General features: G+C 38.7%; 1 protein-coding gene across 4 annotated transcripts; it reads right to left on the bottom strand.

Moving 5' to 3' along the window:
* Positions 1 to 688: 688 nt before the first annotated feature.
* Positions 689 to 13,762, bottom strand: slc6a1b (solute carrier family 6 member 1b). Of its 4 annotated transcripts, none has more exons than XM_038697617.1 (15): positions 13,338 to 13,762; positions 11,602 to 11,877; positions 11,170 to 11,301; positions 10,824 to 10,924; positions 10,195 to 10,304; positions 9,579 to 9,711; positions 8,657 to 8,791; positions 8,149 to 8,252; positions 7,489 to 7,613; positions 7,013 to 7,125; positions 6,549 to 6,680; positions 4,618 to 4,720; positions 4,296 to 4,396; positions 3,869 to 4,036; positions 689 to 2,177 (listed from the first exon to the last, which is right to left on the bottom strand). In XM_038697617.1, the coding sequence occupies exons 2-15, from the start codon at positions 11,846 to 11,848 to the stop codon at positions 2,064 to 2,066; spliced, it is 1,818 nt and encodes a 605-aa protein (XP_038553545.1). In that variant the 5' UTR covers positions 11,849 to 11,877; positions 13,338 to 13,762; the 3' UTR covers positions 689 to 2,063. The 4 variants fall into 4 exon arrangements, with proteins under 4 accessions (XP_038553545.1, XP_038553546.1, XP_038553542.1 ...); XM_038697618.1 differs by having other exon boundaries at positions 13,358 to 13,762; XM_038697614.1 differs by having other exon boundaries at positions 11,602 to 12,036; positions 13,338 to 13,761.
* Between the last annotated feature and the right edge of the window lie 8,165 nt (positions 13,763 to 21,927).

Raw genomic sequence — 21,927 nt, 5'->3', positions numbered from 1 at the left:
TTTACAACATCATTCAAGAGAGAAAACTGCAGTATGGTAACTTTATACAAAATTTACGGAACCCTTTGTCATTGCACGTTTTAATGCACATATCTTTAAAAAAATATATTTAAGTAAAAGAAAATAAACGGGACTGATTCAGCCTGATTCCTGTCGCATGTAGCTGCCACAGAAGCACATTTTCTTTATCCTCCTTCATAGTAATACAGTGATGTCAGTGGTCTGTCACAAAGTCAGCTTCTACATATGTTTTTGATATTGCCAAGCAAACTTGATATGTAATAATAGGTTTTTTTTACTCTATGAAAAGGAGTAGTTTTAGTGGTGTTGGCCTATATAGCATCTGGCTATATCCTCGTGTATTAACAGTGCTTTTTCTGGCTTTGTTCTCTGACTAAGCCAAAGTTTCTCTCTCCTAGTCTGCTATCTGAAATCTGCACTCGCCACAGGATAGAAACACACTATGGCTCCTACTAAAATGACTGAGTGAACGCCATCACAGTTCATTTACACTGAAAGAAATTATTGAAACTGAATAGCACATAGAAAATAGGAAACAATTTGGATCAGCTTTCGAGGGTGCCCGAGTACGTATATGTAGTCTTTATACTGATTTGTGTGTTCATGTTTTGTTGCTGTTTAAGGTAGCATGTTGGATTAATTGAATTGAGAAAATGGCTGATTTTTAAAAAAATACATCATTAATTGTTTCAGTGTATAATGGTAGTATCTGAGAGAATTTGGTCACGTCCACCTTTGTTCCTGAGAAGTGGGTTACTAAATAGATATACAAGTAAACGGCTCCAGTCAGAATAGTGGTAACTATTCATTCTCACAGTTTCAAATATAGATCAGAATTAGCATTGGCTTATTGCAACCCAACTCTGTCTTTACACTTAACTGGTTGTCAAAATCTACATTTTCCAAATAATGTCAGGCAGAAATATTGTACGCACAGTGCAAATGTGGGATTTCTGTATTGGCTACACCTACATTTTTAGAGGTGGTAGTTTACAGATCCAAATTGTGCTTGTAGGCGGATGTTGTCTCCACTACTGTACCCAGTTTCTCTTTAGAGAGACAAAAAGGGATGCTTGAGTTAATCCATATACAGCCAGCGGGTTAAAATTCTGTACCAATCTTTCAAACTTGAGTTTAGATTTTGGTCCTTCTCACTCTCACATATAGAAAATGACCTAAAAATGATTCTACAAAAAAGATTCAGACAACATACAAAGTTATTGTTCTTTAGAAAACAAAGAAACAATTATAACAGTCTCTTGCTATGTATCCTATGTAAGTTATTTTTGCTGTTGTCACAATTTTCAATTGAGCCAAAAAAAAGTGTGACGGTTCAAAATTCCATACTGTGCTTGTGCTTTTCAAAGGTAGCCCCAGACATGGGTGGTAAACATCATAGAGGAACTGCAGGATCCTCCAAGGGAGTGATAGTCTGTCTAAATTATATTGTACACATACAAGCAGATTTGGCCTTACCTGTTGCACATCCCCATATTGTCATTGCCTTAAATTGGTCAATATTCAATTTTCACTTTACAAACTTTCAAATTGCATTTTTTTCACCTAATACACTGCATTCATTTTAATGTATTTATTTCATGTACAAGCAAAATTAACCAATATTTTTTCTTTGTACAGTAATTGTAGTTTAGTAGAATAATTAATATCTTCAGTAGCACAATACTATTGAATCAACGTGGGCCTCCAAATTTAAATTATATATTCAATATACAGTAATTTCCTAAGTCACATTTGCTTTTCTAAGAAGACTAACTTTTTTGCATAATGAAATCCATGATATCACAACAATTTTGCTGGGTAGTTTGTTTTTCCTCATAAGTTTTATAACTCTGTATTATACAAATAAACAAAACAGAAAACCCCCTAAAAATAACTGTGTAATCAGGTTGGTCTCACGTGTCCCCAGGAGGTAGGTGAATAAAAGCAGACATGGAAGTCTGGTGGTCGTTCCCAACCTTGATTACGTTTCCTTCTATGTAGATTGCCAGTCTGGCCGTCGAGTCAGAGACAGGCAGAAGTTTCTAGATGTAAGCTTCCTCGTTGGCAGGGTTCTGACTCTGGTTTTCTGTCTGCTGGTCAGGGCCATTTTCCTGAGCCTTCACCAGTACGACAGGCTTGATCATCATCCGCAGACGCTGAAAGGGAGAAGCACAGAGAGGAGCAGTAATACCGCTGATATCACACAGCTGAAAAATACACTGATGGTGTCGAAATTACAATGAGACACACCATTAGTAGGGACCAAACAGCTGCAAAGTTTATGATCAAACCCATAAGCTGTAACAAAACACACCAGCTACACAGCTGTGAGCATTATGTATGTACAGCCTCAGGCTCTGAGAGTAAACTTTCTACAAGATACTCTCAGAAAAGAATTTTCCCAGATGTGATATATGGTTATATAAATTAATACAGCCTAAGATATGGCTGGTAAAGAAAAATAAAAGCCGATAGTCATGGCAATAACAAATAAGCCACGAAACTAAATCAAACCATCTCAAAGTTGGTCCTTCTTCCAAATGTTCTGAACTCTGGGTAGTCTACTGGGATCTGCTGCACAGTAGGCATTTATATGGAGTGTTTGTGAAACTAAGGGTCCGCCTGGGTGCAGAGCACTAATCAGCTGGCTGATTGCTACAATTTGACAATCAGCCATCAGCTGGTACTGCAGGATCTGACACCTGCACATCGCCTCTGACAGCCTCTGTTGCACTGCCTGCAATTATGGCCCATTTATTCTGTCAGTGGTGGCTATAAAGCTATATGGTAGTAACAGTAAATGTAAATGGCATGCTGGAAAAGGTATTATCTGCCATTGATTAGGATCATCAGATCAATAAATGTGCAGTGTACCATTCTGCTGCATACAAATGGGTATAATTTAGTGAGATCTCAGTGGCTGGTACAGCAAAAAAATTGTTAACAGAACTAATTAGAAACTCTTTTACTAATCCTTTTATCACTGTTCTACTCATCATGGCAATTTATTACTTCTTTACCCAGTATGCCTATGTGCTTGCTCATTACAAAAGCATTTAATCACAGTACCGTTATAATGCACAGAGGAAAACCACACTGGGCTAAGCTGAGCATTTTATATCCAGTGATAAGAGTCTCTTTGCTGCAAAATTACATTTCAGGTACTACGTTATGTAAGTGCCATTATGTAAGTGTTGTAAAAAGTAAGTAAAGATTATATAAATCCTCGAATGAGGATATTCTGGTAAACATACTTGAGCCAGACTGTCGGTAAATATCTACAGGGTGACCTTAAATCTTCGTTCAAGCTGCCCTCCATGGTTAAAACAGATCTCCCCTGTAAAATCCTCAGGGCTTGTTTGTCGCATTTACATTACATTATTCTTACAAAACAGGGACCACAGTAGTGAAAACACTACTGTGTTGGATTTGTCTATCATGCAGTGCGTTTTAATATGTTTGAGCTAAAAATCTAGCATACCGAGTAATCGACTTGAAACTCTTAACAGAGTTAAGAGTCTGCCTTGCTGTCGACTGCAGATTAAAATTCAAAATAGCTAATAAATGTGTGCAGAGTTCAGTGCTGGGTACAGTGATGCATTTGTTCTGGGGAAATCTTGGTATTTATATACTAATTTACCTACATTTAGATGTAACAATTCCTTAAGTGTTTGTATATAGATCATACAGTATTTAGATTTAATTTGCATTTGCAGTTAATGTGTACTTTTTCTTATAAGCACTTTGTAACTCCACATGCGTTCTTTGTAAGAAAAAATTATTAACTGTGTGTAGTGTAGTGCAAGTATTCATTACTATTAGACTGAACCAATATTGATCTTATTACCTCTTTATATGTGCCTTTGAGTGTGAGGAACATGTAGCCCATGTAGCCTGGGATGAGGGTCATGGAGGAGAGGGCCATGCACCAGCCAACCCCCTGGCCCCAGGCTGGGAACACATAGTCACCCATGGTGAGGGGAACCATCTGCACTGCACTGAACAAGAAGACTCCCTGGACAAGACGGACAAGAAAATAGATCTCAGCAACTTCATGCATCATGGTCAGAGACAGTGTGAATGCAATTAAATTCTAGGTTAGCCTAATCTGAAGTATTACTGTATATAAGGCTTATAGCAATCATTCTCAATACATAGCTTCACCTGAGACCTTATGAGCCTAAACAATGTCCATGATGGGGTGTTACTTTCCCTGTTGGTGTCTGGAACATTGTTAGATAAATCCATCCATGTTACCCACAGATAACACTTACAGCCACAATGAGCGGAGTGAAAACGACCCAGCAGGCCTTCCACCACAGACAGGGCCTGTAGCCAACCATTTCCTCAATGTTGTCATAGAATTTGTTTGCACCTGGAACCAAAGCGTAATGAATACATTTTTAATTATTTGTGTTGCGTGACTATAGATCAGTTCGTAATTTATGATCTCAGATATGTTTGTAGTCTGGATCTTAGACGTTAAATCTTGAGGTTTTAGTTTCCAATAATTTAGCAACAACAGACGAAAATATGCAGTCCTGTGTTTAGATGGAGACAAAACAACATTTAGAGGATTACAGAAGAGTGGCTCACCATAAAACCAGGAAATAGAGATGCACTCAAAGAAGACCAGGAAGAGCAGGCACATTCCACTAGCTGAATAGTAGTCGAATAGCTTGAACACATACAGTCCACCCTACAAATGGAGAGAAGCAGAAGAACAAAAGAAATGAAGATGATAAGAGAGGTGAAAAGGAAACCATCGAAGAAGCAATTATAGTATTGGATGTGCAGGACTAAATCGGTCAAGTGGAATAACACCAAGGGCGAGAGCACCAGCGGCTTTGGCTGGTGAGAGTTAGTGACGTCTCATTGGTGAGGACAGTAAGAGACAGTGCTAAGACTTCCTTGGAAACTGGGGCTGTGCAGCACAGACAAGACCAGTGCAGCATCTCCTTGAAACATTTCAAGTCTGTCTACAATCTCTTGCAGCTATCAGGTCGTTACGGAGACCAGCTCAAAGAGACCTGCTACAGTTTGTCAACTCTTACTCTGTGAAGCTTGATATTCAGTATTTTATCCTGCCTAGAGCAGAGATAAGGGTAGCTGCCTTATTCTAACGGGGCTCTGCATGTGGTGTGATGGTAATCCAGTTGGGCAGAAGTAGAGGGACAATGCAGGGTCTTCGAGTGTCATTAGTCAACATGACCTTGGCCTGCAGTGATTCTGTTGTTTTTAGCTTGCAATTTGGCAGACACAAAAGCATCATTGCCAAGTTTTTGCTGATTGCTCCCTCCTTTATTGTTTTTTGTTTTAAATTGTGTAATTTTGTGGGAAAATGATAAGGAAAAAACATTTCTTAACATTGTTTTTGACATACTGCACTCAGTGTAGTCTGAATCTGAAAGTTTAGAATTTATACCAATCATATTAAAATGTGGTTCACTGAGCATGTTATCAATGCTAAGATATGCTGCTATCAATGGTGGAAGATAACAGTAGACCAATACAATTAAACAAAGATTCTAACTTGTATTTTAATACAAAATGAACTAAACAAATTTAGTAGTTAAACAGCATTTTTAATTAGAATCTTAATATGTTTAAAACTGAGTTTCTATTCCTCTAGGAATTTAAATGTGCTCAGCAAATTTCATGAGCAAGCTATTTTATGATGTCATTTATTATTTTTTCCCCCAATTAAATGGAAATTGTGGATTGATGGTGGCGCTAGAGGCAAAGTCAGGGGGTCACCAAAAGCATTAAGATTCATCCTCCATGGATCATGGATATACACAACAAATTTCATGAAAATATAGCCATTAGTGATACCATGTCATGGACATAAAGTGTCGGTCAAGGGTGCATTTTGGCCTGATGGTGGCGCTAGATACTATATCAGGTGGTCCCAAAATTCATCATTGATAAAAATACAGAATTTCATGGTAATCTGGCCGGAAGGTGTGAGACATCGTGCTCTCGGCCAAATGTCCTCATCCTTTGGTCCGGCAGCTAGCAGGTAAATAAGTGAAATTAAATCATGGCTTTGAACCTGTTTCAAGTTGTTTCATGTTTGCAGACTGAAACATGATGCTAAATGACCTGAAACACTTTGGCTAGGAACTACAGTCTCAGAGGAAGTATGACACCATGACCTTTTTACATAGAGGCTCTTTGGATTTCAAATGAGGGCCACTGTAAGGGCAAGCAGAGATAACAATGTAGCAGATTACTGGGACAGCTGCCGATGTCACACCACTGGTGTCCTGTAGGATGCTTACATGTCTGTGGGAAATGTTTTATTACCCTGTGACAATGCCAATATCAGAAATGTAAAATAGAAATATGAGATAATGGTGTGGTTACTTGATAAACTGGAGAAATGCAGACTCAATTTTGACCATTGAATATTGCAACAGATATCAACCTCATTCAGTTGGAGGCTGTTGTGAATGTCTTTGATCTAACTACCCAGTAATGTCTCTAAAAGCTGTTAAACTATCGAACAAGAAAGAAAAATTTACCTGTGTGATGTTGGAAAGTCCAATGATGTAAGAAACAAGGCAGACGACAGCGATGAAGATCTCTCTGCGGTTTCGGAGAACTTGAGGGAATTCATCAACCAGTGCAGTGATGAAACCTTCCACAGTGCAGAACTAGAGAAAGTGCAGAGTCATGTCAAAACACTCTTGCCACAGTAAAAACAGTTGGTCAATTTCTAAGGTTTAGGATTGACTTCACGAATAAAGAGAAACAGCAAATATTGCAATTTTAAATTATGTTAAAGTACGCAGTGTAACATCGCAGTGATACACTGTGAAGGTTTCCACCCTGAAACAATACAGTCCTGACCTTAAACATGAACATTTTTATTAGTTTATTTTATTTTTGCCTTTATTTGTCAAAGCATTTCTTGACAGAAGCTGTAGCATCAGCATTTGCTATATGAATATGGTCCAAAAACCTGAGACTGTTGGGTTTTCTTTACCTGGCTGTCAATACCCAGCATCAGCAGCATGGAGAAAAAGAGTATGGCCCAGAGAGGAGAAACTGGCAGCTGGGTGACGGCCTCAGGATAAGCCAAAAATGCCAGGCCAGGTCCTGACAAAAGACAAAGACATGGTGATGTGGACACTAACAACAAATGAGCTGTACAATTATGACAAAGAAAATCTCAGCTATAATGAAAGTAACTGTAATACTAGATGAAATGCAAACATTTCAAATCCAAAGTGTCCTTGGAGGAAAAAACGTGAGTACTGAATGTCAAAGTAAGTATTTAGCAAAATCACTGAGTAATGTCCTTTCTAATAAAACCAGAAAGTACTGACATATAGTGCCAAGCTAAAACCTTCCCTTTCTGACTGAAAGAATAACATCTTGCAATTTCAAGGGCTAATTTTCGCAAGTATCTCTTGTCTGCGCCTATTGTCACTATCGAGTTTCAACGGTGATTGCAATTACCTGAGGCTGCCACATCAGCGATGGGTCTCTTTGTTACATTGGCCATAAATCCCACAATAGAGAAGATGACAAAGCCAGCGAACATGCTAGTGAAGGAGTTGATGCAACAGACAATGACAGAATCTCTGTAGGGGAGAGACAAAGCACAAGGCAGCCTTTGTCACGCCAATATCAATTCCTTATCAACCCGTCACACATTGTCTAGAGGCATAGGGGGAAGGGACGGTGGAGAGCCATTTTGCATCCTGCAGCAGCACAGCAGCTGAATACATTTATATTGACCTGTTCGTATAAAATGGCAGTGAGCTCAAGCTGCTTCAAAATAGTTGGAACCAAAGATTTATGTAGTTGGGCTGCAGACCAGTGTTTATCCAACAATGTGACAGAGGCTGAGGCAAACCAAACGCCTGTACCTATGAGTGTCAAATGTAGAGCCAAAATAATGAAATGACTGATACAGCTGGAGGCTCAAATAGTCCCAAAATAGAAGGTACAGCAGACACCATGTTGCCAGGAAACCAAAAATAATCCTAGCAAGAGACATTTGCACAGTCTCCTTCTAAAAAAGATGTGTGAGTGACCGGTGCTAGACAGTGAGATTTCATCTGCACAGGTATTCATGTGTCATTCATGTGACATGAAACATAACAAATCACCTACCTGTACACATTGTTATTGAAGGTATTGTAGCTGCCAAGAGCTATCAGAGAGCCTAATCCCAGCCCATAGGAAAAGAAGATCTGAGTGGCAGCATCCAGCCACACCTGCCACACAAACATTAGAAAAAGAGGTTTACATGGTGTAGATGTAACTTGTGCAAACTTGATGCTAAATAGATTTTTTATAAAATAAAGAAATTGGACGGGATTCATTTATTTTACTGACGATATGACCTCTTTTGTGACAGGGCTGATCAAGCCATGTGTACAAATGCATGTCTCTTGTAAACCTTTTATGTAATGGCAGGAACCGGGAACAATACTTGTTCACCTAAGTGCTATCTTGTTACACTTGGTCCTATCTGATGCACTCTGATTCCATTGCATCCCATCTTGATCGACTTAACTCAGTAAGACCTCGCATTGTCTCTCCACACCTCGTCTAGCTTCATCTCATGTTCTTGTTGAGCTTTAATGATGTGAGAGAGCAGGGGGAGCAGAGAGCATACCTCAGACTCCTTAAGTTTGGCAAAGTCTGGTGTGATATAGAAGAGGATCCCATCAATTGCACCAGGTAGAGAGATACCACGACAAAACAGGATGAACAGCATAAAGTAAGGGTATGTGGCTGAGAAGTACACCACCTGTGGGAGACAAAGTTATTGTTAGAAAAGAAGGAGATGTCTATTTAAGCCAAAACTAACTTTAATATCAATCTGCTACTGAGCATTATTTTATTTGGAATTTGTCCTGCAAGGCAACAAAACTACAGAAGAAGTGAAAACTGCTAAGTTGTATAACTTAACATGAACAGCGTTACAGTACTGTGGCACCATCCACACAGCACAGTGCAGCACAGTGACCCAGTCAGCCATTCCCCAAAGGCAAAATGACCCCACAATGGTTGGGTTCAGCACACTCTCGGTGCACTATTTCCCTCCTTATCTGAACTCATTTGGCACTGTGTTATCAACGTCAACACAATTCAGATCATTTGTGATAAAAATCTGCTGACAATGAATAGAATCAGTAGAGACACAGTCACTGATACAACTGCTATGTATAAAAATCAATGACAAATCTACCAATCGTAAACTTAGCAAACAAAGAGATAAAGAGTGAAAAAGGCTATTATCAATTGTTCTGATTTTCATATAAATGTTAATTTATAATATAAGACAGTAAACCTCATGAAATCAAGATGTAACATGATCTTTTAGAAGTTCTAAAATTTTAGCTCATCCTACAGTAAAACAAATTACAATTGGACAGAAACATTGTTAAGTGACAATATGTCATCCCTTAATTCAAATAACAATCCAACATGTCGTGCCTATTCTATGACCTTAAGATGATGCAAATTCAATTCATGAAAGGATTTTGGCTATCCATTTTGTTTTGTGTCTGCCTCTGTCCTCTGCTTGTACTTACTTTGCCAGTCCAGCTGACCCCCTTCCAGATACAGAAATAGACAAGCACCCATGCAATGGCGAGTGTAATAGCCAGTGGGATCCTGACCTCCCCAGGCTTCTCCAGACCATCGGTCATCTGGTGCATGTTACGTCTGCAGGGAAGGAGTAAAGTGGTCTTACTACAACGCACAAATGCATCCTTAATCTCATACACGCAGCACACATGGGTGCACACACAAATATGCATACACGTGCCTGGATATTCACAAAGACCCCTGTCCCTTGCTTTCTTTTTCACCCCTAAAGCTTTTTTCTGGCACCACAGTAAAGGGAAGTCATGCTTGTATGCATGCATGTGTACATACAACTTGTTTTATTCATGTTCTTATATAGAATTGTTTGTGGCCCCTTATTGTACGTACAAAATATTTCCCACTTTAGAAGTTTCTGGAGATACATGGATTTGGTGAACCATTGGCTTGTTAGAACTATGGTCAGAACCAAATGGCCATATCAGACTCTAACCCTGATCGTCATTATGCACAGTAGGGATCATGACCCTTCTGTGAAGCTTTAATCTGTTCACAACAGAGCAGTGTCCTTGCGATCTCAACAGACTCTTGTGTCTAGCTTACTCCCAGAACTCCACCACTGCGCTGGTGAGGTTTCTGGTGTCCGCAATGCTGTAGTTGGTGTAGCAGCGGTCTGTGTTCCAGGAATTGCCACAGCTCTGCCATGGCAGATCCTGAAAATTAAAGGGAAAGAAAGATTTTTGAAAATCACACAGACAGCTCTTTTTAGATGGACCTCTCTCCCACAACCGGGTCCCATTATTTCTGGCTGTCGAGCAGCCAAGACCATGATACTCATTGAGATTTCATGCTTTATTCAGCGTAGTAAATGCCTTATAGCCAAATAGCATTTATCAATACCTTGTGTAAGGCACTAATTATGTGGGAAAGGAAGTAATAAATGTCATGCCCTGTTAAGGGCCGCGCACCCTTATGTAAGAGGTGCTGGCAAACAGAACCTGCCACATAACTTAAAGGGTTACTATAAAAATACAACCTGAGCAAAAAAAAAGAAGAAACACACAAACAAAGAAGATTTAAAAGGACGTTTGTGTGAAAAGATTTTCAGTAAAAATAAAGTAAACTACTACCACTTTAAGTCCCCCTGCCCCTACATTTTCAAAAGGTATTCATATCCTATTATTATATTGTTTGATTAGGGAACAGCATTCACATGAATATCAAATACTCACAGAAGTGAAGGAGTTGTACAGGTAGTAAATAGCCCAGGAAATGATTACAATATAATAGATGTTTAGCCAGAAGGATAAAACAGCAGCAGCCAGACCCACACCTGAAACAATGGTAGAGCACAGGCATGATGTTAAATTGTGCTGAAATATTTGTTGAAATAAAAGGAGAAAAATAATATGTAAGGCATGTTTGAAAGTTTTGGTAGATCACGGAGGATAAGCCTTTGCCCACTGTTATGTAATTGCAAAGAGCACCAATTTCTGACTTTGCCAATGTCTGTTAATCAACTTGGCCTTCACGAAGCAAGCCCTTAACATAAAAAGTGTAGAGTCACGGTCTTTTTACCTTTGAACATGGGGGCCAGCTTCCACACTCCAAGCCCTCCAATAGAAGTGTACTGACCAAGAGCCGTCTCCAGAAAGAACAGTGGCATTCCAGCAAATATGAGGGTCAAAAAGTAAGGAATCAAGAAGGCCCCTGAATGAGAGGTAAGAGGTAAAGGCGTGTAAGTGAACGTAAATCATGAACTGTTAACATTCATCATAATCCAGATAAAATATCTGGTAAAAATTTGTATTTTGTTTCACACTGCGCCCAGATCATTGCGCAAACTTTCGTTTGTGCGCAGTTACGCACGCCTTAGATAGGAAATACATTTTAGATTTATTTTCAATTAAAAACCTCCGGGGGCAAACTGGCAGGTTTTTATGTCGAGATCTTTGCTCTCCTTTAGGTACATGGATGAATGAAAAAAAAATGCCAAGAATTCCTGATTACCTCCTCCGTTCTTTCCACATAAATAAGGAAATCTCCACACATTTCCGAGTCCGATTGCGTATCCGACACAAGAGAGAAGAAAGTCAAATTTCCCACCCCAGGTCTCTCTCTCGGGTATCTCATTTTTCGTCTTCTGCACTTTCACCACCAAGGTTTTGGGTTTGTCGTTTGGCGTGGTGGTGGGCGCGTCATTCACCGTCTCCGTTAAGACGTGTCCGTCCGAGGCTTTGGTCCCGTTGGTGGCCATGGTCACTGTGCGTGTTGGATAGTCCTGACCTGTGAAGAGGAGGGGGTTTCAGTACCGGTCCAGGTAAACAGATTCTCCGTCCTGTACACCTAGCTCCCAGATAACACCGAGTAGAGACGAATAATCGGGGTAATAAGATTGATAATCAAGAGCAGAAGCAGGGGCAGTTGAGCCGCGGTCCAACAACCCTGAAAGCATAAATATATGTATAGAGTTAAAAATACACTTGTAAAAAGACAGAAGACATCAATTAGGTGAGATAATTTTACTTGCATGCAAATCTATTGGTTGAAATGTTTTCTGCAGTCGAAATGTCAGGTCTTGAGAATAACAGACGCATTTGCGTAATTCTTTCTTAATTGTTAGACATTACAAAAACAATCTGTGATTCTGAACTTCAATTCAATAAAAGTGGAAATATAAGTGAATTAGTTTTCTGGGGAAAAAAATATTAAATTTGAGACTAAATTGTGTATTTAGTTGGGCATTTGACTGGCCTGTGATTAAAAATACGTTTAAAAATATCAGTATACACGATTATTGCAAGCATCCAGTCTGACTGCATGGCATTTCTTCAGGGGAGGAAAGAGAAAATGTGCCCCACGATCCGTGAACCCCGCAAGATCAAATAAAGACTTGTCATGCAATAAGAATTACTTTTAATTGCCTGGAGTGAATGCATGTTAGCAGAAATTTAGAGCCTGCTCTTGTCCTTGATTCATTATGCTCTAAATTCAATGGCCCACTTCCTATTGCTGCGGTACAAGAGATGAGCAATTAAACACATTTAGAAGTCAGACGCAAAGTTAATGTCGAATTAATCAACTGGAGAAGCTAATAACTCCTTGGAGGTTTTGAGTAGACATTTTCATCAAATATCAGTTAATATAATAAAAGTATTAAAACAAACTATTAACTACACCGTTTTTCAAACAACACAATTTTAGCAATTATTTTTAATTTTTGAAAGGCACAATGAACATCTGCTCATGAAGACGAATCAAACACGGAGCGCGCTCTTAGTCACCTCGCGTGCGTAATTGTCAAGAGCAACGTGAGGCAACAGGGTCACAAATGTTTTTATATTTTATATGATAGGCTAAGTATTTTATATTAATCTGTTGATAGTATTCCAGATCCATGTACCATTTGACTTCCAAGAGATACGCGCTTTCAAAGACAAATCTGGATTTTTGTGAAGAAATCAAAAAATTATATAGGCTACATTTTTACACACATCACACATTTTCATTCGACATATTTTAAACGTGGCTGCACGACTTAATCATATACGCTAATGCTCCTCGTGAGATAGGCTAAGTCTCTTTCGTCGCCATCAAGTGAATTGGAGTCGAACATCCGTGCACATTGCCAATTTCAGCGCATCTGCATATGTTAGATTCCTCGGTTGCCCTCGCTAAGTATGTCAACAAGCAGAAATATATCCCTAATCCACGTAAAAATGCATACTGTTTAACATAATACTTACAGTAAAAATCGTTTATTTACCAGATTTTTTCCCCGATGGGAAAATCCGAAAAAAAAAAAAAAAAAGTTACTTTCTTGCGCTTTTAGATTAAAACCAAGGTGAAAACTTTGCATCCGACGAAAGCGAACACATATAGGATCCTGAGGGGGGAGGTTGGTGGACAAATGCGTCTTTGAGAGCGAGGTGCTGTCCTGAAAGGAGTGGTGCTGAAAGAGAGGAGGGGAGTGAAGACGGGGAAAGGAGCTGCCGCCGTCTGAGTTGAAGCGAGCAGGGACGTAACATTGAGCGCAGGATCCTCACTCTCATCTACATAGCGTCAATGTCACCTCAAAGTCGACCCTCCCCAACTCCAACATTTCCACCACTGAGATGGCAGCGGGTTTGAGAGAAGAGCATCCTCTTGTCTCAAGGTTTTATATCCTTACTCCTGCAGCTTCTTTTTTTATATCAGCAAGTTCTCTCTCTCTCTCTCTCTCTCTCTCTCTCTCTCTCTCTCTCTTCATCTCTCTCTCCCTTTCTGAATCACTCAAGGGCCAGTTGATGCATAATGTAGGCCTCTATGGGTTGCTTTGGCTGTAAGTTATCTCTAAAGATGACTGGATTCCATAAAGTCGCCATAAATAACTCTTATGCACCCTTAAGTGACACTTGTTCACTATTTTCATTTTCTAAACTTCCATCCATCCAATATTTGGTTGATTAACTTTAATCAACTTTAATCAACTTGTGCATGCTATGGGTAAAAATAAGTAGCAGTAGTGTTGCATCAAATGCCACCACTCCAAAGTAGCACATGCAGAGGAAGATGCCAATAGCTGCTCTAGCTCCTGGCAAAACATGATAAGAGGGTCCCAGCCAATAAAGGGAGTCAGGATGTGTGAGATAGATAAATTGAAAACTGTGCTTATAATCTTCTTAGCCCGCTGTCTTCCAAAATGAAATACCCTTGTGGAACATCCCAAATGAGCAGTCTTAATGCAGACTTTTACTCCCACATCGAGATAAATTATTAGGCTCTCACTGGGAGATTAGAGTCTCGCAGGGTTTAACAGTTAAAGTTTGAATCGTGGAAATGAGTAAGGATTAAACCAATGTTAATATAAAAAAAATCTGCATCGCCTTTGGGAATGACAAATGCGTGACTGTGATGGTGATATTTATCTTTTCGTAAGGTAATTCGTAATTGTCATAAAGCTGTCAGGTGACACCTTATACTGACTTGTGATATTATGCAAAGCAGCTTCATTTTAATGTCAGGTGGGATCATATGCAATGTCATGGCTTATGTCACTGTAATGGTTGTGTGTGGAACTAGTGGATTGTGTCAAAAGATGTCTAACAAAAACCTACTTTTTATGTTCATATTTCCTTATTCATTTGGTCCATTTCCTTTAATTTTTCTTCTTTCTACACCATCCCCATTTCTGTCACGGTTCACTTCCTTTGCTACCCCCCTGTGCTCATCTGCCCAAATCTTTCCCTTCCATCATTGGTTCTTTTTGTTTCCATCCACCATGCTGTAGGCTGTGCAGTGCTGATACAGTGCTACTGAAAAGCCACACCACTGAGAGGAAAGGAAATAATGCCCAGATGGTGAACCAATGAGGGGTGAACTAACCTTCTAATGATACGAAGCGAAATTTTGCTTTTCTAATCCCAACTGGCTGATTGGCCCGCAGGCTGTGGCACCTCAGATGTGCAAAAAGCCTCCAGTTGGCCTGCAGCTCTCACACGGGTAGAATTTGAAACGCAACAATGATGAGAGCTGGTGGTGCTGTGCTTGTGGCCCTGGCCCCACCTGATGGTGAGCCTGTGTGCAGTGGAGCTTGTAATTACAGAAGGAGGTGGTAGTAATAGAGAGCAGAGTACAGGCAAACACACAGGCAGACAGCTGGCCCCCTGTCAGTTTCACTGCTCAGACATCAGGGACAAACGTGGTGTTCTGAAACTGTAGAGCAGGTTATCGCTCATGTGAGAAAGACAAACTGGTGATACAGATGATGATGACAGTGATAATGATGACAGATGCTTTTTATAATCCAGGCGTATTTACAGAGCCTTTAAGAAATATGTTGCCTCTCAGTGTTTCTATTAGGCTTTACACACACGGTGAGGCTCTTTAAGAAGCACAACACAAATAACATGAATATGAAAAAAAGAAACCCATGAGTATCACTTTGAAAACTGCAATATACAGGAATGCTTAGCTTACACAGCACACCTTTCAGCTAAATGCTAAAGTAAGCATGCTAACATGCTCACAATGATAATGCTAACATGCTGATGTTTAGCAAGTATATTGTTTACCATGTTCACCATCTTAAGATACCATCTTAGCATGCTATCATTTGCTAATTAGCAATAAACACACAGTTAGGCATATTTGGTCATAAACCAAAGTATTGGTTAGATTATTATTTTGACCTGATAACGGCGATAGTTAAAAAGTTAAAGGACCACCAAGGTTTTACAATTCATCCTGCGGGGGGCAGTCTGTACCAATTTCTATGGTAATCCAACTAATTGTTGTTGAGATATTTCACTTAAAACCACAATGTGAACCTCGTGGTAGTGCTAGAGGAAAAGTCAAGTCAGGGGATCACCAAAGTCTGTAGGATTCATCCTCTGGGGACCCTGAATGTACAAAATTTCATGGAAATCCGTCATAAGGTTGTTGAGATATTTCAGACTAGACCAAAGTAGTTGACCGACAAACTGATCGACTGACAGATCAACATTAACACGTTTTACCGTTTTGCAAACACTCTAGGATCAAATAAATCTTACTGAAGACACCATCAGTAATAGAATACTCTAATGTGAAGTGATTCTGAACAATATTACAATATAATTAATATTAAGAATACACACTAATAACCCATTATGGGTTATTTTTGACCCAACTCCTGGGTTAAAAAGGGACCAACTAATTTGCATAGCTAATTTCTGGGTTATTTTAACCCAGAAAATTGGGTTATTCTTTTTGACCCAACTTCTGGGTTAAATACCTGATCCAAATGTTGGGTTAAAAAAACCCAACATTGTAGTTAATATAACCCAAAGAACAACCCCAATATCTGGGTTGAAATAACCCAGAAATTAGTTGGTCTCTTTTTAACCCAGGAGTTGGGTCAAAAATAACCTAACTTGGGTTACTATGCCAGTATGCCTTATTTCTGAAAATATAAATTTGTTTTACATTACATCTGTCACAGTGTGGTGCAGGCAGAAGAAGAAGAGGAGGAGGAGTCCAAAGTTCCAATTCAAATGTTTTACTAATAAAGTAACTCCAAAAGGTACAGACAGGCAGGATGTACACACACACTAAACAAGACTACAAAGTAAAACGACCAAAGACTGACTGAACTAAAAGAACTAAATACTAACACAGATGAACATTGATTAACAGAACACAGGTGGAACAGATGATGACGATGATGATGATGGTAATTAACTAAACACAGGTGATGCAGATAAACTAAATGACAGAAACCATGGAAACAGATGAGTGGCTGGAAAACAGAACAAAGGAACATGTGATTAGGGGTGACTGTGACAATATTATACACTTCGAGCACTTTTACATTTTTATTGCATTAAATTTTAATTAAACTCTATATAAAAAATTTAAAAATAAACAACTCTCAAACATTCGACAACATTCAATAACTAGATTGAACTTAAGGCTTAAAGTCTTCAAACAATGGTTGTGTCATGTCATGTGTGATTTTACACAGACTTTAAACTAGTTAGATGTACATGGCAACCACAGAATTACAACGGCTAACGCTAGTCTCAACATAGCAACTAGCGGGGACATGGAAACAGAAAAGTTTACGTTACATCAACACTGAAAATACTTGCTTACCTTGAATACACGATGAAGTTGCACCGACGAAGCACAGGCCAAAACGGATCGTGCGCAAAGCGACGGTTATTTCAAATGACTGTTGTGAGCAAATTCCAGAACAACTGCGGGGTGGTTGCTATACATTCATGCCAATAAAGTTAATTAGAATTTGAATTTGAGAGAGAGAAAGCCAACCCTATAACCCAGAACATGGGTTACTCTTTGAAAAATAACCCAGAAACCCAAACAACCCAGGAATTGAGTCAAAATATTAGCCCTATAACCCAGAAAATGGTTACTCTCTGAAAAAATTACCCATAATTTTAACCCAACACAAATAACCCAGAAAATGTGTTGAAGAAATAACCCAGGAGTTTTCAGTGTGTAAATAACAGCTTTTGCAAACCCATAAGATGCTCCACTGGGTCAGAACCTGACAAAAATGTTCTGTCTCTCCATCAACATAATTGCATAACTTTACATTGTCATGGTATTATCACACTAGATGACCGTGTGAGCTCTGAACCTGTGTGAAGTGCATGCATCATCTGCAGTCACTTTCCAAGTCAGTTTCAGTGCTTGCCAATCAATGTAAAGTGTACATTAGCATCACAAAAACCTAGTTTAAACTAACATTTTTGTATGTTGGCTTAGCAGTTCAGAGCTTATGGAAATCAATGTATGTGTTTGGCCATAGGAAAGATAGATAAAGACGTAGAAGTAAACAGAAAGACACACTGACAAACAAACAGACAGAGCCCTGTGCTGAAGCTTTTCATGTCTATTAATCCTAAAAGCCTCTGTTCTTTTCGGGTGGTGGGGAGAGGGAGGGACTGTTGTCAGGACCAGTTATGTGTAACACTGCAGGCCCATAGAATGTGTCTGGCTCTTCATTGGTAAGTCAGTCAGGTAGGACGCTGCTAGGCCTCTCCAGAAGAGCCTCGGTGCGACGTTTCCGCTCGCAGTGAAAAGACGGAGACAAAGTGATGTGTCTGTTGCTGGGTGATTCACAAAAAGAACCCAGGGTGCATTTCTATGAAAAAAGGAGGGTGAAAACACAGCGGCAAAGTAAAACAAATACTGGCCTCCCTCCCTGCCTCCCTCACTCTTCTCACAGCCAGCTAGGAATGTAGAAGTTGATGAGGGCCAAAACGTTTCTGCCAAACCAGCCTGAAATTTTGCTACATCTTTAAGAACTGTATCTTAATCGAAAAATGAAGATTAAAACACTCATTGAATTGGAAATTTGGAGAAATGCCAGAATGAAAGATAACTCTAAATCAAAAGGCAGTTGCAAGTTGATTTATCCCTTAAGGTGGCTTTAAATTCTCTTCTAAATCAATTACTGTCTAAGAACTGTCATGATCCAAGTATAAGAGAAGTGTCAAGCCAGAGATGTGTACAGACACATGATGAGCAATGTATTGTCTGGAAATGTGCCGTGACATTGTTTTGACCCCTGTCATGATTTATTACAACATCAGTGATACAGGTTGTGAAAGGTTACCGAGCTGCAGCAGATGAATATGCAACATGTAATTCTGAGTGTACAAGGTAAAAAGGTCAATTAAGAATGAAACGCATGTTTTCCTTGACTGATGATATAACTGCCATATGTCATATTAAATATGGGAATAATTATTAAAGGAAACGCTTGTGACCTGCCCCAGGTTAAGACAACATGCACTGACATAATGCACTGTACCAAATTTCATGGCAATCCATCCATTAGTTTTTGAGACATTTCATGAAAAAAACAACCTAATTGTTGCACAAGAGGAAAAGTCAGGGTATCACTAAAATCAGTAGACTTTGACCTCCGGGCACCATGGACGTTGTTGCTATTGCTATCAAAAACATTATAGCCATTTTAACAGGCTCCGTATATGACTATGCCTATGTCACTGTATGTTATTTATACACAAAAAAAGAGGTTGTGAATGAAGAAATGTTAAATTAGATAGCTTGGAAACACTGAGTCATCAAACAAAGAATTTGGGTTAGTCTTGTACGTTTGAATTCATTCAGCTATATTTAAAACTGTGTACATATCTGACATTGTGTGTGATACGCCTCAGTGCTGTTGTTTGTATTGTCTTTTGAAACATTATTATTACTTGGCTCATTTGTTTCACTGCCACAGATCAAATAAATACCACCATTTTGAGAAATTAACTTCTCCTAACTTCTGAAATGCAGAAATCATTATCAGTGGTCTTTTGTTGGACTATGCTGGCATTTAAATTTTTTACTACAACCACTTGCTAGTGATCGAAAAATGTGAATATTATTACATTTGCAATAGGTGCTGGCTCTAGTCTTGGAATAGAAATACTACTTTACCACTCAAACATGTAGCCATTGCCTAGTATATGTGTACCTATGTATATATGCATATAAACAACTGTATATATTGTTTTATTTTATTTTATTTTATATGTTATTTTGTTATGTTATTTTAATATTCTCTGAATTATATGTTAAGTTCTATGTGTGTAGCATGAAGGGACTGCTAACTTTCTTTTCGTTTTCTTGTGTTGGATAATGACAAATAAACAACCTTGCACCTTGTACTTTGTAACAACTAACACACACCAAAAGTTCAAGCCTTGCACTCGCTCAGAAGGCAACTGCACAAGCCATGGCAGCGCAGACTATGCTGATTCTCCACCAGGTCATGCAGCCAAAGTCAAATTAAACAGACCGTATGTGCTTCCCTCCACAATGTGATTCCAACAGGATTCTGGCATTGCAGCCTATAAAATTCATATTCTAACCTGGCCCTTCTAATTACAGTAGGTGCTCTTTATTTGGCGTGGTGCCCAGCACAAACAATTTTCTACAAAAAAAGTGGTGGAAATTGAGAGTACATTAAAGCAGTGATGTCAAGGTCTGGCAGTTATCTGAAAATAATGAACACATACTTAAATTACACCCAAATAGAATCAAGTATTCTCTGTTAAAAATAAATAAATTGCACAATTTGTTGTAAGATCAACTAGGTTATTAAACATTAAAAACAGGTTTAGTAATAGTCCCCTTCTGTCAAGTAAGTGGGTGCAAAATAGAAAATGTCTAAATGAGCTCCAACAACTGTCTGTAAACCAATATGTTATTTATGCACAAAAAGCTCTTTGTGACACTCCAAATCATACATTTTTACCATAATTTATTCATTTGTTCACCTTCTTGTTCATGGGAAAAAAAATTAAAAGTGACAGTTTGCTCCCCAAGCTAAACTGTACAAAATGTATCCTGTGACATGTAATAACTTGTACACCTTCAAAAGGTTTTTCCAGAAACTGCTGTGTCAACATTTTCTTATGCAGTATTTAAGTCTGACAAACAGGATTTTTGAATGGTGACAATGATTATTTTAGGCACAACACCAGAATATACTGTATGTTGTTTGTGTTCTGCTAAAATGTACATTTTCTGACAGACATTTTAGCTGTCTCTCTCTCTCTCTCTCTCTCTCTCTCTCTCTCACCCACACACACACACACACACACACACGTCAACAGGTGAGACTGTTACATCACTGTACAGTTGTGCCGTTTGCCCCACATCTTTTCAGTCTCATGATTGTAGTATTACTGTATAATTATCAAGAAGAATCACTAATTTACAGATTAGCTATGCTGCTGCACGCAGGGTGAAAAATCATTAATCATTAATACCCTTTATGCTGTATATCCATCCTAAAGTCTTGTGGGTTAACATATGAACCCATTCATGGATCAATTATTAAAATCATTTTATCACTCAAAATTTAAATCCATTCACATTTTAACAAAATTCTGTTTTATTTTAAAATTATCTAACTGTCCACGTATGTGGATATCATCCAACAAAGGAGTAAAATGCCACACCTGACAATATGGAATATTGTGTTTATGTTACATGTTACGCTATGTATTTAAGCTCAATTATTGAAAACTAACAAGGAAAAACATATTCAAGGAACAAATAGCAGAAAAACACTGGTATTTATAATTGTAGTTACATGTATGTGGAAACCCAGTAGCATATTTTTATCCTTATCTAACTTCATATTGAATCATTTCAGTTATAACATAGCAACATCCCAAATGTAACAGATTACATAGTACTAGTTAAAACTGATTTCTTTATAGTATATGCGTACAGCACAATGTTTTTTTTCATGTGAAACCCCGCAAAGCAGTCAAAGTCAAAGCCATTTGATGCTTTTATATGCACTTTTGCAGCCTTAATGTAATCTCACTCCACTGTTGCATGAAGTCCACATATGTGGACACTTGGTTTTTGTTGTATAAAAACTACATTTTGCTCTAAATTTTAGTTTATAAAACATAAACATGTTAATCATACTTTATTGTACATACTACTATTTTTTTTATTTTGACCTCAATTGACCGGTGGTGAGTTGGGAATTGGTGGTGGTGGAAGGGAGAGGAAGATCGTTAGCTCAGATGCTACATTGTGATACTTGTGATTCTAAATTTACTATACTAATGAATTAGTGATTCAAGATAGTAGTGTAAATAATAATACCAGTGGGGAGGGTCTAAAATTTTCTAGTTGGAATGCGCGCAGAGTAAACAACCCAGGGAAGGTCCTGGCACACTTAAAATCACTGGCCTCAGACATTATGTTGTTATGTTCCTGCAAGAGACACACTTGAAAAATAGCTCACCCTGCAGGTTAAATAGCAAAGTGAGAGGTGCAGCCATTCTATTAAGAAAAGGCATGTCCAAT

The sequence above is a fragment of the Micropterus salmoides genome, unplaced genomic scaffold, assembly GCF_014851395.1.
Source record: "Micropterus salmoides isolate LMB-PRFRI ecotype aquatic unplaced genomic scaffold, ASM1485139v1 Ms_hic_scaffold_4, whole genome shotgun sequence".
Lineage (NCBI taxonomy): Eukaryota > Metazoa > Chordata > Actinopteri > Centrarchiformes > Centrarchidae > Micropterus > Micropterus salmoides.
Note: the sequence above shows the minus strand (reverse complement) of the source record. Positions and strands in the feature narration are given on the sequence as shown.